At 46.7% G+C, this 15,986-nt stretch overlaps 1 protein-coding gene across 1 annotated transcript in view; it reads left to right on the top strand.

Annotated features, from left to right (window-relative positions):
* Positions 1-15,986, top strand: part of CACNA1B (calcium voltage-gated channel subunit alpha1 B) — a 275,653-nt gene that overhangs the window by 127,653 nt on the left and 132,014 nt on the right. Inside the window, 3 exon segments of the mRNA XM_044659657.1 lie at positions 963-1,080; positions 4,904-4,971; positions 8,656-8,768. Coding sequence (XP_044515592.1) covers positions 963-1,080; positions 4,904-4,971; positions 8,656-8,768 — 299 coding nt within the window.

Below are 15,986 nucleotides of genomic sequence, written 5' to 3'. Positions count from 1 at the left end.
TTAGCAGCCTGGTGATAGCTGTGGGACCTTTTTTCAGAATAGTGGTTGCTTCCTACATTCATGATTGAAGGAAATTTCAATGAGAGGTTATTGAAAATAATTTTCAATGAAAATATTTTTTTCCATCCTTTGAAACCTATCCACAGAACTTTTGGGAGCTCAGGGACCAAATATTAAGAATTCCTACTCTATAGCAATAAAAGAATCCTGGAACAAAAATTGAAAGGGAAATTCCATTCTAGACAAAATTCAGAGGGACAGCTGGGTAGCTCAGTGGAGTGAGAGTCAGGCCTAGAGACAGGAGGTCCTAGGTTCAAATCTGGCCCCAGACACTTCCCAGCTGTGTGACCCTGGGCAAGTCACTTGACCCCCATTGCCCACCCTTACCACTCTTCCACCAAGGAGCCAATATACAGAAGTTTAAGGTTAAAAAAAAATTCAGAGAGTATCTGGGAGTCAGCCTGCCAAACTATACTCAAATCCTCAAGTTAGGAAACGCCCTTTAGTGAAGGAAAGGCCAGAAAATGGGTCTGAGTGTGGTCTCTCCTCTGAGGCTCTGAGCTGGCAAGGTTTGTGCCAGTGGCCTCTCCACTTGGGACAGCCATATATGTTCCTTCCAATTTCAGAAGCTAAACTGATTCAGAAACCCTCAAAGACCTATTCTGGGTTCCTGTAGGGGTGGGTGGGTGGTGGTGGTGGTGGTGGAAGGATGTACGTCTTTTGTATCTATATGTGCCTGTCTCTGTGTGGGCACATTTCCGTCTTTGCTTCCATGTTGCAGAGTTTGAGGGGTAAGATTTGGAGGGCCTGGGTCTACTCCAGCTTGGTGGCTGGAGATTGAGGGCTTGTCTTGGCCCCCTAGCCTGTGAACTCTCCCCTTAGGCACTGTTTTTGTGTATATGTGCGTGTGCGTGCCCATCTATGTACACACACTGAAGTCTCTCCTGTGTTTCACCCTACAGATCCTGACGGGTGAAGACTGGAATGTAGTGATGTATCACGGGATCGAATCCCAAGGTGGAGTCAGCAAAGGAATGTTCTCCTCTTTTTATTTTATCATCCTGACGCTGTTTGGAAACTGTATCCTTCCGTGAAGCTGCACCTTTGGCCTCGAAGTCAGAGGACTTCACAGCTCTGATATTTAATGTAATGGATGATCTTCTTCTTTCTGAACTGGGGTTTTCCTCTATCTAAAGTGAAGAGGTTGAAATAGATGATTCTCTATTCTCTATAAAACCTCTATAAAGAGGTTTCTCCCAGCTCTTGCTCCAATAGTGTGAGTTGGATAATGATCCATCCTGGAGTTTTTCTCCTCTCATTGATCTGGACAGCTTTTGAAAATAGCCTCAGCCTGACTCGATCCCTGAGGATTCTAGCCTCTAGGAGAGAATAAGTTAGGGATTTATTTTGGAAACTTAGGGAATGTATGAGGTGACTTCTGACAAACTTATTTGGCTCTGGTCCCATGAATTCCAAAAACCCTTATTAAAGAACCTAGTGGGGTGGTTATGAAAGACTCTAGATAGCACAATGGGTAGAATACCGGGCCTGGAGTCTGGAGGCCCTCGATTCAAATCTGGACTCGGGCACTTCCTAACTGTATGACCCTGGACAAGTCACTTAACTGCTTAGCCCATATTGCTCTTCTGTCTTAGAAATGATACTAAGACAGAAAGTAAGGTTTAAAAAAATACCTTTGGGGCCCAACTAATTAACCAAATCCATGTTTCACCTGCTATCCCCCAGGATGTGGACAAAGCACCATCTTATGTCAGACTTCTCAGGGATTTCCAAGCTCAGAAAAGACAAAGGCTGAGCAGGCTGATGCTCACTCTCAGGGAACGCTAGTCTTCTGGGAAGGGAGACCTAAAAGAAAAGGGAAAGAACTGATCCTGAGAGGCACAAGTCAGCAAAGACAAATCAGGACGTGCAAAGCATTTGGGAGATCACCTGCATCGCCCAGGATTTGGAATCAGAAGACCTATGTTAGAATCTGAAGCTTAAATACTATCTGACCTGGGCTAAGTGCCCTCCCCTCCCCTCCAGTTCTTCATTTGTAAAGTGGGGGCATTGGATTAGGTGATCCCTAAGCACCTTTCTAGGTGGCACAGTGGATAGAGTGCTCAGTCAGGAATTAGCAAGACTGGAGTTCAAATCTAGACTCAGACACTAGCTATGTGATCCGGGGAAGGTCACTTCGCCCTGTTTGCTGCAGTTTCTTCATCTGTCAAATGAGCTGGAGAAGGACATGGCAAATCATTCCAGTAGCTTTGCCAAGAAAACCCCAAATGGGGTCAAGAAGAGTCTGACACGACTGATACAACTGAAAGGACCTTCCTCGCTCAGAAGCCAGATGCTGTCAGCAGCTGAGTGGGGAGGGTTGCCAGAATCCAGAGGGATTGTTGAGGTCCTGGCTCACTGAGGGGGGCTTCCCAGGCCTGTCACTCGAAATGCTGGAAGGGTTAGTCATGGTAAGCAAGGCTCAGGCTTGGGAATAATGTGCATGAACTCAGGAAAGCAAGTGATTTGTCTACCCAGCAAGCAGGGCGGCTGCGGCACAAAGTCTGAGTGGGCAGGGAGACAGTTGTGAGATGGGGGAGTTGGCCCAGCTTCTCACAGTTATTACTGTAACCGTGACGTCTCTGTTACTATCTTTTACATAGAGGCACACAGTCATACACATCGATAGGCCAAGTCCCATAGATGCAGGGTTACACATCCGTGCACAGCCCAGCCAGAGACGGTCCCAGAGGCACACACGGGCACACAGCCATGCCCACAGCCTTATACAGGGCCACAGGTGCACAGTCAGCCAAGGACATACCCACTGGAAGATACACATGCATAGCTACAGCATCACCTAGACACAACACATGAAGACCCAAAGCTGTGCAGGCACACTCATCATGTAGACATCTCCCAGAGTCACACGTGGCTACAGACAGACTACAGTTGCACATAGTCATACACATATATGGCTGGAAAAGGGAAGGGAAGAAGGAAAATGAGAAAGGAAGAAAAGAAGGAAGAAAAGAAGGAAGGAAGGGAAAGAAGAAAGAAAGGGATGAAGGAAAGAAAAGAAAAAAGAAGGGAGAAAGAAAGGAAGGGAGGGAGGAAGGAAGGAAGGAATACCCATTTGCAACCAGGCATATACCGACCCAGCCACCATCTTAAACACAGACAGTCATGTCCACGTGCCAGACAGTGGCTTACACTGTGGCACTGACCCCTCTCAGAGGCTCAGAACCTCTTCCTGGTTGCCATGGAAATGGGAACTGCGAGACTTTATAGAAACCTTAAGGTACTATATAAGTAGAAATAATTATCATTGTTATTATTTGGTAACTGAGTTTCTCCTGCTATGGGGGAAGAGGAAAGTGACCCTCTCTATCCTTTTTTGGAAGAAGCAGTGTTAGGATGTGAGACCACTCCCTCTGGAGAAACCAAAAGACTTTGCTGGGAAGGCAGGAAGATCAGGACCTGGGGAGGAGCTGGGAGGGGATCCTGGGGGTACTGGAGGTCTTGGGTTTTGCCTCCATAAACTGAGAGAGGTGGAGGGGACAGCTGTTGGCAGCTGTGCTGCTATAGTAGTTATGTTTTCCAAGGCTCCAGCATCCAATTCCCAGAAAACTCAGAGCTACAGGAACTGGGGCAGTAGGAGGGGCCCTGAGCAGCAGAGTATATTCCTTGAGTTTAGAGAAAAAAGTTCCATTGATTATCTAGTAGTCTCAGATCTCTGAAAGGAAGCCATCTATTGGTTTGCTCTCCTGGGCTCTAAGAGGAGCAGAAAACAGGCGCCTTTCTGAGCCAGAGCAGCCAAGTCCTCTCTGAATCTGAGCCTGGTCCAGCCATACGGCGGAGAAACCTCTAGAAGCAAGGGAGGCTTTTCAAACAACCTGGAGTCTCACCTCCTTCCTATGGGCATTGGACTTGGGAATCAAAGGATTTGAGTTTATATCTCCCTTCTTCTGTACTTTCAACCTCTATGACCTTGAGCAAGCAACTTAATCTTTTTGTAACTCAGTTTCCATGTTGGTCAAAAGAGGTTAAACTAGTTGATCTCTGAGGTCTTTTCTTGCTCTGACTTTTGTAATCAGGAAAACCAGTGCAAAGCAGCCACTTGCACTTTTCCCCCTCTCTGTCCCCATTCATCTATTCTTGTGTTTCGGAAATTTATCATGTTCACATCTGTAGTCCAGACCTATTTTCTTTCCCTCTTGCCTTGGGGCAGGTGGGTAAGAGCCAATTGCCGATCTCACAGCTCTGGTAAGACTCTCTGCAGGGCTAGTGATGCCTGAAAGATACATGTGATTGGGCCCTGGGGGTGCCTAGTCCCCATGTCAGTGTAGAGGAGAGCCAGCCTTTAGGGCCCAGAAGACTTGGAAAGGGAAGGAAGAAAGAAAAGCTTGATAGACACAGGGTCCTTTGTGGGTTTTTTATCTTCAGGGGATCCAGAGATATAGGAATTAGTAAACCAAGAAAGGTGATCACAAGGAAAAGATGCAGCTGGATTTCTCAGCTTTATTGTACCCTTGGCACTTTTGGCAGTCTGGTGAAGCTTAACCCCATTCCCTTCTCAGAAGAATATTTTTAAGTAGAAAAATAGACAACATTACAAAGGAAACCAATTATAATTGAAATATAGTCATCAGTGTATTATTTTTTAAAATCCATGAATCCCAGGTTAAGAACATTTGGTGTACAGGGATGAAATATTTATTTCTTGGGAGTTTCTGCTGGAGCTCTGTTCAGCAGAACGATATGTGAATAGAAAGGATTGGTGGTGTGGGGGTTCACTTTATCCCAGAGCATGTTCTTAGTGCCAACACAGCCCACAGTGGGAGACAAGAGGAGGAGATGGCACTTGGTCTGCATAGTCTTTCCTTAGCTGGAACCTGACCAGACACCCTCTTGAATGTCTTCCTGGCTATTGCCGTGGACAATCTTGCCAACGCCCAGGAGCTGACCAAGGTGAGCTGGGAGTAGACATAAATGGCTGGTGAGATGCTAGAGGTAGGGGGCAGTGGGAAAGGATTTCTCTGTACTTGGACAGGGCATTTGACTGGGAGCCAAAAGCCCCCCTGAAACGTATCAGGCCTCCCTCTTCAGGAGTTGAGGGATAGCCTGGCCATGTCCATTCTGTAAATGGCCTTGACTACAAAGTAGAATTAGGGCATGAGATCTTCTCCTTGAATTCCTGTTTCTTCAGCTGCCTCCCAGAGATTGTGCTGTGCAGAATGTACACAATGGTTCTAGTCTCTTTAGCGTGTGTGTGTGTGTGTGTGTGTGTGTGTGTGTGTATGTGTGCACGTGTGTGCGCACATGAGTGGGCAAGCATCCCTGGTCACTGGGCTGAGAAAACTTTGTTTCACTCCTGGGTCAAATTTCTGGAGCACCGCCCAGTAGTCCTAGCAGTAAGCTAACCACTTAGCAGAAAAGAAAACCCCTTGATCTTTGAGTGGAGACCATTTTTTAAAAAATTCAAAACATTTCTTTCCTGAGAGACCTGGCCATGGCAAAGAAAGCCATGATGATGAGAGATACCTTCTGTGACATTTACCCAAAGTGTGATCAAATGGATTCCATTCCAACCCTAGAAGTGCCTTAGAAAGATAACACCAGACATGGGTGCTGTTTTCCTAAAAGAACAGAATATTTCCCAGCGAAGCCCTTCTGGACTTTACCTAGGGCTCCAGGATCCCTCTGAGGCCACAGGCCTTGGGCTAGCCAACCTCACAGCCCGTGAAGACCCTTTAATCCACTCCCTGTCCCCTCCCCAAATCCACACGTGGCTCTTTTGTTCTGGGCAGACTTAGAGGTCACTTCTTTGTTGGATTCACACCTGAGCTCTTTGGAGAAGGGAGGGAGGTCTCTGATGTTGGAACAGAGGCTCTGAGCACCAGTGACTCCTTGAAGTTGCTTATTCCAATATGTGAACAGGCTAGTATTACCCATTCAGGCACCAGCCAGCCAGCCTGGGCCCTCCTTCTCTTCTTAGGCAGGCATAGTGCTGATGACTGCAGAAGGCCCAACTGTTAATATATTACATCTGTAAGACTGCTTGATGTGGGGCAGAGAGGCGGCATGATATTGTACATGGATTCTTAGCCTTTTTTTCTATGTGTCATGAGCCCCTGTAGGAGTCTAGAGAAGCCTACAGACAGCTTCTCAAATAATGTTTTTAAATAACTGAAATAAATGCAAAATTGCAATGAGAGGTTAGTAAAAATAAAGATTTTTTAAAAAAGATTTTTCTTAGAAAAAAAAAATGTTTCCTACCCAAATTCATGGACTCTGAAATCTAGCCACTGTGGACTCTAGATTAAGAAGTTCTGGTATAGGGAATGGATAGAGTTCTGGATTTGACATTGGGCAACCTGTTAGGGATTTAGGTACTCAATTGCCTTGTAACCCTGGAAAAGTCATTTAATCTCACTAGTCTCAGTTTTCTTATCCATATAACGGGGGCAGTGATAGTCTCTACCTCACAGGTTACTGTGAAGCTCAAATGATAATATATGTAAAGCACTTTGCAATCCTTAAAGTGCTTTATATACATATGCTATTATTAGCAATATTTTTATAGAAACCCACAGATATCACAAGACTTAGAGTTCTGGGCAATGCGTACCCAAGTTGGATAAATACCAGGGAAGCTGATGCTAGGGTATTTGAAATGGCTGCTAGAAATGGAATGGAGAAATTCATATATTCCTGGGACCCTTTCCATTAGCCAGGAGCTGAAAAGTTCTATTTTTTTTCTACCAACCCCTGTGCCTGCCTCAGTAGTCTGCCTTCATTCACTGGCCAGGTCCCCAGATCCGGAGGGAGCGGATGATTAGGCTGCTGCCAAGACATCTAGAAAGTGACAAATATAGCAAAAAAAAAAAAAAAAAAAATTCAAGCCACCTAGAAAGCTGGAACTCTAGCCAGAAGGGACAAATATAGTCAGGAGTCTATAAACATAGTGAGAAGCTGGAAATTTAGCTAGAAAGCAGGAAACGTTGTTTTTGGCAGAGTGAGTGGACAGATAGGGCTAATGAAAGATCAGAGAACTAAGGGGGGCATTTGACAGCCCTCCCCCTCCTTTAGTGAGCTTAGCCCTGCCCAGGCTGGCTCATAGATACTGACAGTCAGTCAGGAGCTGAAGCCAGAGGGAACCTGAGATACCATCTAATCCAAAACGTGTTCATTTTACAGATGAGGAAACTGAGATCCACAGAGGGTAAGGGAAATGTTCCAGGTTGCTTAGCTAGCAAGTAGAAAAGCCAAAATTCAAACTCAGGCTCCATGATTCAAAGTTCATGGTTCTTTCCACTTGGAAAACAATGCCTCCTGTTGGTTGGAGTCAATTTGCTATCTTGCGTGTCCATAATAGGGAAGGAAGATGGTGATACTCTGCACAGGGAGACTGTTGTTCAGAGGCAACTAGGTGGCACAGTGGATAGAACATGTAGCTTCCTAGTCAGGAAGTTCCGAGTTCAAATCCAGCACCAGACCCTTAACAGCCACACGACTGGGCAAGTGACTTAACCTCTGTCTGCTTCCATTTCCTCAGTGGTAGCAACCTACCTCCTGGGGTTGTGATGATGGAATGAAACGATATCTGAAAAGTGGCAGGCACATTGTAGGCGTTTAATAAATGTTTGTTCCCTTCTCCTTCCTTTCTCTTTCCCCTCCCCGGATGCGTGGCAGAGCCTTTGGGCTGCCGTTGGTCAGAATCATCAGCGTGTTGTCCCGTATGCTCATGTGGGAGGAGGGACGGATGCACCGGGTGCTGGGTGGTTGACTCTGGAGTGTTTCCAAATCCCCCAATTCTGGAGACAAAATGAACTGTAATCTTCTATAATTTAAGTACTAATTGTGGCTATTTGCAAGATGAGGAGAAGAAAGATGGGGGTGGGGAGAGGAGGCACATTTAAAAGCTTGTTCCACAGGTGTCTCGAGCCCCCAGGCTGGGCATTTCTCTCCCCCAGAGTCCCAGCTGTATTAGCGTGTGAAGCGTTCGATAACTTTAGAAATAGTTTTAATTGCTTTCATTAGGTTAATTAAACTGGAACTCTGGCCTCATTCCAAATCTCCTAAATTAGATTGTGAAACAGCAGCGACTCTTTCAAATGATTATATAAAATTTCCAATTCTTCTCCCCTTGTCCCACATGACAGACAAATGGGCTTCTGGACTGTCGCCTTCTTGATTTAGGCACCTCATTGTTCTCTGCGGTTACCTAGGAAAGAGCAGAATAACTCAGAAGCCAAAAAAATCTCTTTAATGAAACCCGAAAACTGTCCCACATTCCCTTCTTTGTAGAGCAAACACTGGCTTGGCTTATTAGGCATATTGTTCGCTGATTAACCGGTCGTTCCTGATTCTCTAGCCTTTTGAAACTTCTTGATTTAAAATTTTTTATCCCAGGGGTTTGATTTTGGATTCTGAGTCCTGGAGGTACAGAGAAATCCCACTTGCCCAGACCGGACCCTCCTTTAAGTTTACGGTGTCTTTTTACCTTCAAGAGTCCGCACTCATGCCTTTGAAGGGACCTGCTTTTAGCATGCTGTGTGACCTCGAGCAAAAAAAAAACTTCTCTGGGCACCACTTTCCTCCTCGGTGAAATAAAAGGTTTGTAACTTTATAACTCTCTGACTTTCCGGACAGGACGAGGAGGAGTTGGAAGAAGCAGCCAATCAGAAGCTTGCTTTGCAGAAAGCCAAGGAGGTCGCTGAAGTCAGCCCCCTGTCTGCGGCCAATATCTCCATCGCAGCGTAAGGGTGGTTTTCTGCTTGGGGGTGGGGGTGGGGTGCCTGGAAGGGGGATCTGCTTTGTAGAGCCGGGGGCCTGGGACGGCATCAGTGGTTCACCGACTTCCGTGTTCTGGCTTCCTCCTGGCTAGACCTGGAAGGAAGGAGGTAGACGATGGGGCTTTCCCCTTCGCTCTCCTAGTGAGTCCCTGGAAAGAGTTCACCAGGTGAAGCCGCCCCACTACTCGGGGTTGGAGCAGAAGGATTATTTGAAGGGGAGAGACCTGCCTTTGACAGATGGGGTGGAGATGGAGGAGTACTGGGAGCCTACCCTGGTCTATTGTTAACATTTGAGAGACGTTAGGTTGCAAGGATGATCCTCCAGGAATATCTGAGCTGTTGCAGAAGCCTTTAGAAGGAGATGCAGAGATAGACAGTAGAGGAAGGTTGGTGGTGCAGGGCTGGATGGACCTGGAGTCAGGAAGACTCATCTTCCTGGATTCAAATCTAGTCTCAGCCACTTATTAGCTTCGCGCCCCATGGCGAGTCCTGTCCCCCTGTTTGCCTCAGTTTCTTCATCTGTCAAATGAGCTGGAAAAGCATCTTTGCCAAGAAAACCCTGAATGGAGTCATGAGGAGTCAGACACAACTGGAAAACAACTGAACAACAACAGATCAGCTAAGATCAGGGGGTGTAGAAAAAAGGTTTGATTTGGAGCTTAAAGGACCTGTGTTCAAATGTTGATTCTGCTACTTACCATTTGTGTGTCTTTTCCTTTCTGGACCTCTGAGGACAGAAAAATGCAAAGACACTGTCTATGATTGAAGGCTGCCTTTGTCTGAGTCTCTCCTGCAGTGAGGTTTGGCATTTCCCTCAATGTGAGTGATTAATGGACCACCAGCCAGCAAATCTTTAGCCCGTTTTAGCTTTCATTTTTCTTGGTCTGGTTAGCTGATTCTACCCCGAGAGGTCCTGGAGAATCTGACAACAGTTTTGAAAACAGTTCACTCTACCACTTCTCCTGCTGCTCCTTACTTCATTTATTACTCAGCAGTTTAGTTGGACCAAATTGCCTTAGGTTAACCTCTGGGACTTCTGGGCTGAGAATTCCATCCTGTCATTGGGTGCGATGTCGAGGAATAGACCTGTGGAAAGGCTGTGAGTGGCCAGTCATCAACCAGACTGATCACACCATGGGTAAAGGGTGATCCCTAGATTTTAGTGAGATTCACGAACATGAAATAGTTTCTGGCTTGGGTCGCCAGAACTCATCCCCTTGCCCTCATTCTGTGGTGCTTAGGGAGAGGATTCCTCTTTTATAGAAAGAAGAGAAATGTCATGGGATTGGTTTCCATTTTTTTCTGCCTTTTTCACCTGGTGAACTCTGTTGGGGAGATCTATCTCCTGGCTCACTGTGACAGGTTAATGTTGGGGGCCAAAGGTTGGGGGCAGGGGGAGGGAATGACAACTGTTCTTTGGAATTATGTCTGTTTGAAAATAATAACCAACCAAGACAAGTTGACTCTTTAATGTTCTGACTGCTCCGTTTCAGCTCATGGTTTCACTCGGGCTTTGTGGTTTTTTTCTGTTTAGCATTTTCCATGCTTTATTGTTTCTAGAGGTGAGTGAGTTTGTTCAGTTTGTCCCCCATCCCCTCTGAAGCCCTCTGTTGTGTACAGCAGTGAGCCTGCTCCCACCCTGGACCTGAGCTCCGGGATCAGATGGAAGGGAGGGCAGTGGGGTGGGCAGTCAGGGAGATATCCATTGGTGCACAGACGTTGGGAGAAGCAGAGATGGGAGGCGAGCCCTGCCTCACTTCCCCTTCTTCTTCCTCTTGGAAGTATAAATTGGTTTATCCTTTAATTTGGATTTGGAAAATCCTATCTTCCTAAATTCCTTTTATCCTTGAAGGTTCCTCCTCCCTGACTCCTTCTCTCCACCAGGATTGCACCAATGCTGTGTACAAAAGGGGCTGTGCCTAGCACATCTATCAACACCTTCCTTTCTTTCTCACCCACCCCTGGGAATGCCAAAGTCACCTGACCTGGGGAGAGGCCCCTTCTGGTCTCAGAGCTTGGGGTGGGTTATCATGCTACCTTCTAGCCTTTTGCTTCCAAGTTTCCAGAGTAGGTAGTCTTTGAGATGGCACAATACCAGGGATGGTCCCAGTCAGGGCCCAGGGTGGAAACACTCAGTCCAGTGAGTGTGCATGGCACACACCGATGGTCTTACCCCACCTTTGGCTTGTGTTTTATGGTCACTCTCGGTAACGGGGTCTCTAGACACATCTATAGACAGAACTGCTGTTCACGGGGGCTCCTGAGTGAAGGAAGATGAACACTAGAAATAGAAATCTTTGAACTGGAGCTCCTTGAGTTGTTTCTTTGTAGAGTTATGATGGACAAGGAAATCCTCGCTCCTATGTGATAGCCTCGGGGGAACATGCTCCATCATTGCCCTATACACAGAGTGATTCAGACCCAAGAACACCCCCCAGCACTCTCACTCTGTGGGGCACTGATTTTCCTCTTTTCCTCTCCCTCCCTCTCTCTGTCCCTTTTGTACATATATTGGGGAGCAGGGCTGGGAGTGTGGGCCTATATCTTCTGCAGGCTCTGACTGTCATGAAGGCCTCATGGTTCTGGATTCTGTGGTTGTGTCTTTTATAAACCATCACTGGGCATGACTGGCAGTCGAAAAAACCTTCATGAATCACCAGCAAGCCCAAAATGAAGGGCTCCTTAGATGAAGGGAGATGGCCTTTGGAGCTTGGGGGTTCTTTGTTCTTTCCCTTTAGCTTCCAGTGCGCCTCTTTTCCCTGAGTGTTTCCGGATGTGTGCGTGACTCTGTGTGCAAGCCTATGTATGTGCCTCTCTGTATATGTGTATGTATCTCTTATTGTCCCTGTGTATCTGTTTGAGGATGGAGGAAGAGGGGCAGAAAGGACATGGGTGTGGATTTCCCAGTGTTTGCTTTTTTGCCTTTGTTGTATGGTGCAGCCATCCGACATAAAGCCATGATGCCCAGCGAGGCAGGCGTCCACCAGTCTGTCTGTCTGTCTGTCTGTCCATCTGTCTGTGTGTCTTTGTGTTTTTCTCTCTCTCTTTTTCTATTCCTCTTTCTGCACAGTCATGGTAAGTAACGGAATGGAATGACGATGGTGTGTGGGGGTAGGGAGTGGGAGTGCTTCTTAGTGCTGGTCCTTTTCTGCCAGGTGTGGTGTGGAGTTCCTTGAGTGTCATTCATGTCAGAGACCTTGAGAAACCGATGTCAGATGCAGAGGAGACCAACCTCTCAGGATCTGCCTGTTAGTGGGGGGGGGGGGTCTGAGAAATAGGATGGAAGGATGGTCCCTGCATATTTGAGGGGTAAAACAGTGCCGAAGTCTGGGTTCCTAGAACTCCAGATTGCTGGCTGGAGTTAGGGCATTGTGAGCTTGGCCGGTCATCCAGAGGACTTTAATTTAATCTATTCCCTTGGGTCAGAGAGAAAGTCATTCATTTGTCAGGAAGGGGAAAGAGAAGTTGTGTTGGGGGCTCACCCTCAACCGTTGACTGACTATTATAGCGACTGCAGACATCTGTCCTTTTCCTTGACCCCAGGGACCTCTCTGTGGATGGTGTACCATGACACACTCTGTGTCAGGCCTGCAATGAGTCCCAGAGCTGTGCCTTTTCCTGGTTTAATGGGCAGCTGACGGCAGAGACCAGCTCCTTTTGGGTTCCTACTATGATTAGACTCACTTCCCACTCATGAACTTTTAGCAATTCAAGTTGTCTCGATTTGGACTATGACTCAGACGGACTTTGGTATTCCTAGGTCCCACACTGCCCCTTTCCCCTCAGGCTCCAGATCCTCCCTGGTTCTGGGATTCAACCCTGAATGGGACTGAAAGCTGGCCAAAAGGACATGGTCAGGCAAGTCTGCTGCTGGGCCCTTCAAGAGCATTAGAGAATTGGAAAGTCCAAGGTTTTGTCAGCTTTCTCACAAAATGGAAGCACTCTATCAGCCTCACTAAGAAGCTTCTTCTAGCTCCTGGCCCAGGAGTCCTGCTTAGTCCTGGCTCTCCAGCAGAGGACTCAGCCTCAGGCCTATAGCAAGTGTCGGAGGGAATTCCCTCAGTCCTAGGCCTTAGAGAGGAGCTGAGATGGAGATTGGAAGGGAGAGGCCAGTCTCTGACCGCCCATGAGCCTTGTGCAATTGTTCCTGGACTGGCTCACTGCCTGATTTCTCTTATGTTCCCATTCTTAGAAGGAATCTGACTTCTTGAGAACCTAAATCTAGGGGAAAAGGAGCTTGAGCTCATTTCCTTGCTCAGATCAGAAGTCAAGAGACTAGCAGAACAGATAGTAAAGGAGAGTTATTGAGCTGCCTTCTTTCAAGAAGCTCAGAGAGAAAAGAAGCCCCTTGGTTCATCTGTGGGGTAGTTTACCTGTCTTTTGGGTAACAGGGATGCAAATGAAATTCAGTTTTCAGATTTCATTGAGGTATTCTGGGTCTTTGGAGGCAGACCCGCTAAGGAGTAGACAGGAGAATTGCATTTCATTCTTAGCCTACCATTTACTGTTTCCCCATGGACAAGTCATTTCTTTTTCTGCCCTGACTTTCCTCATCTGTAACAAAATTTGGAATTGATTGACTCCAAGATTCTTTCCTACTCAGAAGTGATGTGTCTGAATCCAGCCAGAGGTGTGCTGATAAATGTTTGGCAACTAGCTCTCCTGGGGGAAAACTGTATTTAGTCCACTATTAAATTTAATCTGCATTATTAACATTTTCTGCATCACTTTCTTGAGACGACCAGAGTAAGTCTCCATCACTTACTTAAGTCTAACAAAGCAAGCAACCGAGCCTCGATTTTTGTAGCATTTGCTGGTTTTAAGGTTTAAATGTTCATGTGAAAATGTAACAGTTGCCTGAGCTGGTACAATCTGACACCAGCACACCCCTGATTCCAGCATTACAATCAAGTGTTCAAGAAAGAGCTTGGTTTTAAATTTATAATTGAAAATTTAGGCAGTGAGATGGCACAGAGGATAGAGTCATGTTCTTGGAGTCAGGAAGATGACTTCAAATCCTGCCTCAATACTAGTGACCCTGGGCAGATCACTTAACCTTTTCCATCTGAGATTTCTCGTCTGTAAAATGGGGCTAATTTGCACCTCCCTCACAGGTTGTGAGGATCCAATGAGATAAGTGGTTTTTCAAACCTTAAGGCACTCTACAAATGGTAATTATTATTGTTTTTGTTGTTGATGTGACCACCCCAGATGGTCTATAAACTTAAACACCAAAGCTTTGCAGAAACCTTCTTACCTGAGCCTAGATTCAGGGGGAAGAGAAGCTCTCTCACCATAAATAGGGGCTGCTTGGCTTGGGGTCAAGAAACTAGAAAAGTCAACAGAATTTTTTTATTGGTAGCCCTAAGCTAACTGGGACATGGAGAACAGTGATCTTTAGCTCATGGTGAGCACCTTCATCCTCCACCCAAAGACAATGCCTGGATGTAAGTGGCTAATTTTCACCCCAAGTCATGGGTGGGTGTGAAAAAGCCCAAGTAGGTTCTGGGTCCACCTTTTGGCTGTCTGGGAATGAGAAAGCCCCAGGGCCTCAGACTAGTTTTTAAGGGGGGGCTGCAGGGTTGGGGTTAGGGGAGGGTTAATGGCTTCTCATTCTCTTTTAAGCATTGGTTGTGTTTCTCAGGGGGGATTTTTGGGAAGGGGTGGGAGTCAACTCTGGTGTCATCTCTTCCTACCTTCCTGCCCCCACTTTCCCTTCTTTGAGAAGATGGTTTTCTTTTGTAGCTGGTGCACTTTTCTGAAAGCCTCCCTGGGCTCCTTCCAAGACCAGGCTGCAGTCTTCTCCTGACGGGTCAGGCTGGGCCAGACCGGGCCACAGCGGTCCGAGTCTCCTCCCTGTGTGTTAGAATTTTATCTTATTTTTTCTCACCTTTGGCTCTGTTCTGTTTTTTGCATGTGCAGTTTTGTAAAGCAAAATCGAGGCACTGTATCTCGCAGCTCATCCGCCTCCAGCGTAAATTCACCGTGAGTTGCTCTCTGTTACGATATTCCATAAATGGCTCTCTGATATATGCACCCATGTGGCTCATTTCCTCGCCTGCTTTAACTCCTCTTCCCTCCTGAAAGCCATTCACATCATTGGATCCAACACCTCCTAGGCCTAGATGGGGAGTGTCAGCCAGCTTCATCCTGAATGGGAGCTGCCTGGTGTTTTATACGGGGAATATTTTGACATTCTAAATGTAGTTCGGTACTACCCCCTGCCCTTCCCTTTTCTTTCTTTGTCTCTGTCAGTCTGTCTGTCCATCAGTCTGTCTGTCTGCCGTCCCTGTCTCTAACATGCCTGAGTTCATTGTCTTGGTTTCTTTCCATTTTGGATATTGTGCTTTGTCAGTGATGATTTCTGTGGTCCTATGTGTTTGGTCTTGGGCTTAGGGGAAGGGCCATGTGCAGTTAGAGGGCTTGCAGGGTCCTGACCATCCCAGCCCTGCATCAGGCCTCCTTGGAACGCTGCTCAGCTATGGATCCTGTACAATGAGACCACCTAGCCTGCAGAATTCCACAGGCCCTCACCTGGGAGTCTTGGGATGAGACATCAGGCAGGGGATATACAAGGCACTTGTTAATTTATTCCCTAAGCAAAAATAGGGAAGCTTGAGCCAATTTTCTAGCTGAGTCATCTGAGACCAGAGACTGAGAAGAGTCCTGGAGACAGGATCTGAGAGGCAGACCCAGCCTGAGAGCAGCTACATTGGAACAAGGCACAGTGGCAAGACCAGCCAGCCTCAGTACTCAGCCACCTGACTCGAGGGCCCACTGTGCCCCTTAAACGGTGTCTCTCTCATTTGTCTGAACTTAAGCTCTTCATTTTGAGAGGGCCTTAAAGCCTGTTAACTCACCCTTTAATAAAAAGGCTCATTAGGATGGGGTCTATTTTGGTTATAATGTGACATTTTCCCCAGGCTTCATTCCCATCTCATTGGATACATGAATGAGGATCTCACTCAGGTTGGTCCATGAGTGGCAACAGGCTGACCTAGCCTGGAAACCCAGCCTTGATCTTTTCTACCAGAGCTGCTGCCGACAAGCCTCATGAGTCATACCCATCACCCCCAAATGCAGAGCAAGATCCCAAATCCCAAGGAAGATGATGCTTCTTGTATTTTAAGTTTCTCCTTCCTTCCTTCCTTCCTTCCTTCCTTCCTTCCTTCCTTCCTTCCTTCCTTC

This window comes from Gracilinanus agilis, chromosome 2, assembly GCF_016433145.1.
Source record: "Gracilinanus agilis isolate LMUSP501 chromosome 2, AgileGrace, whole genome shotgun sequence".
In the NCBI taxonomy this organism is placed as follows: domain Eukaryota; kingdom Metazoa; phylum Chordata; class Mammalia; order Didelphimorphia; family Didelphidae; genus Gracilinanus; species Gracilinanus agilis.
The sequence above is the reverse complement of the archived record's forward strand: the minus strand, read 5'-3'. Positions and strand labels throughout refer to the sequence as shown.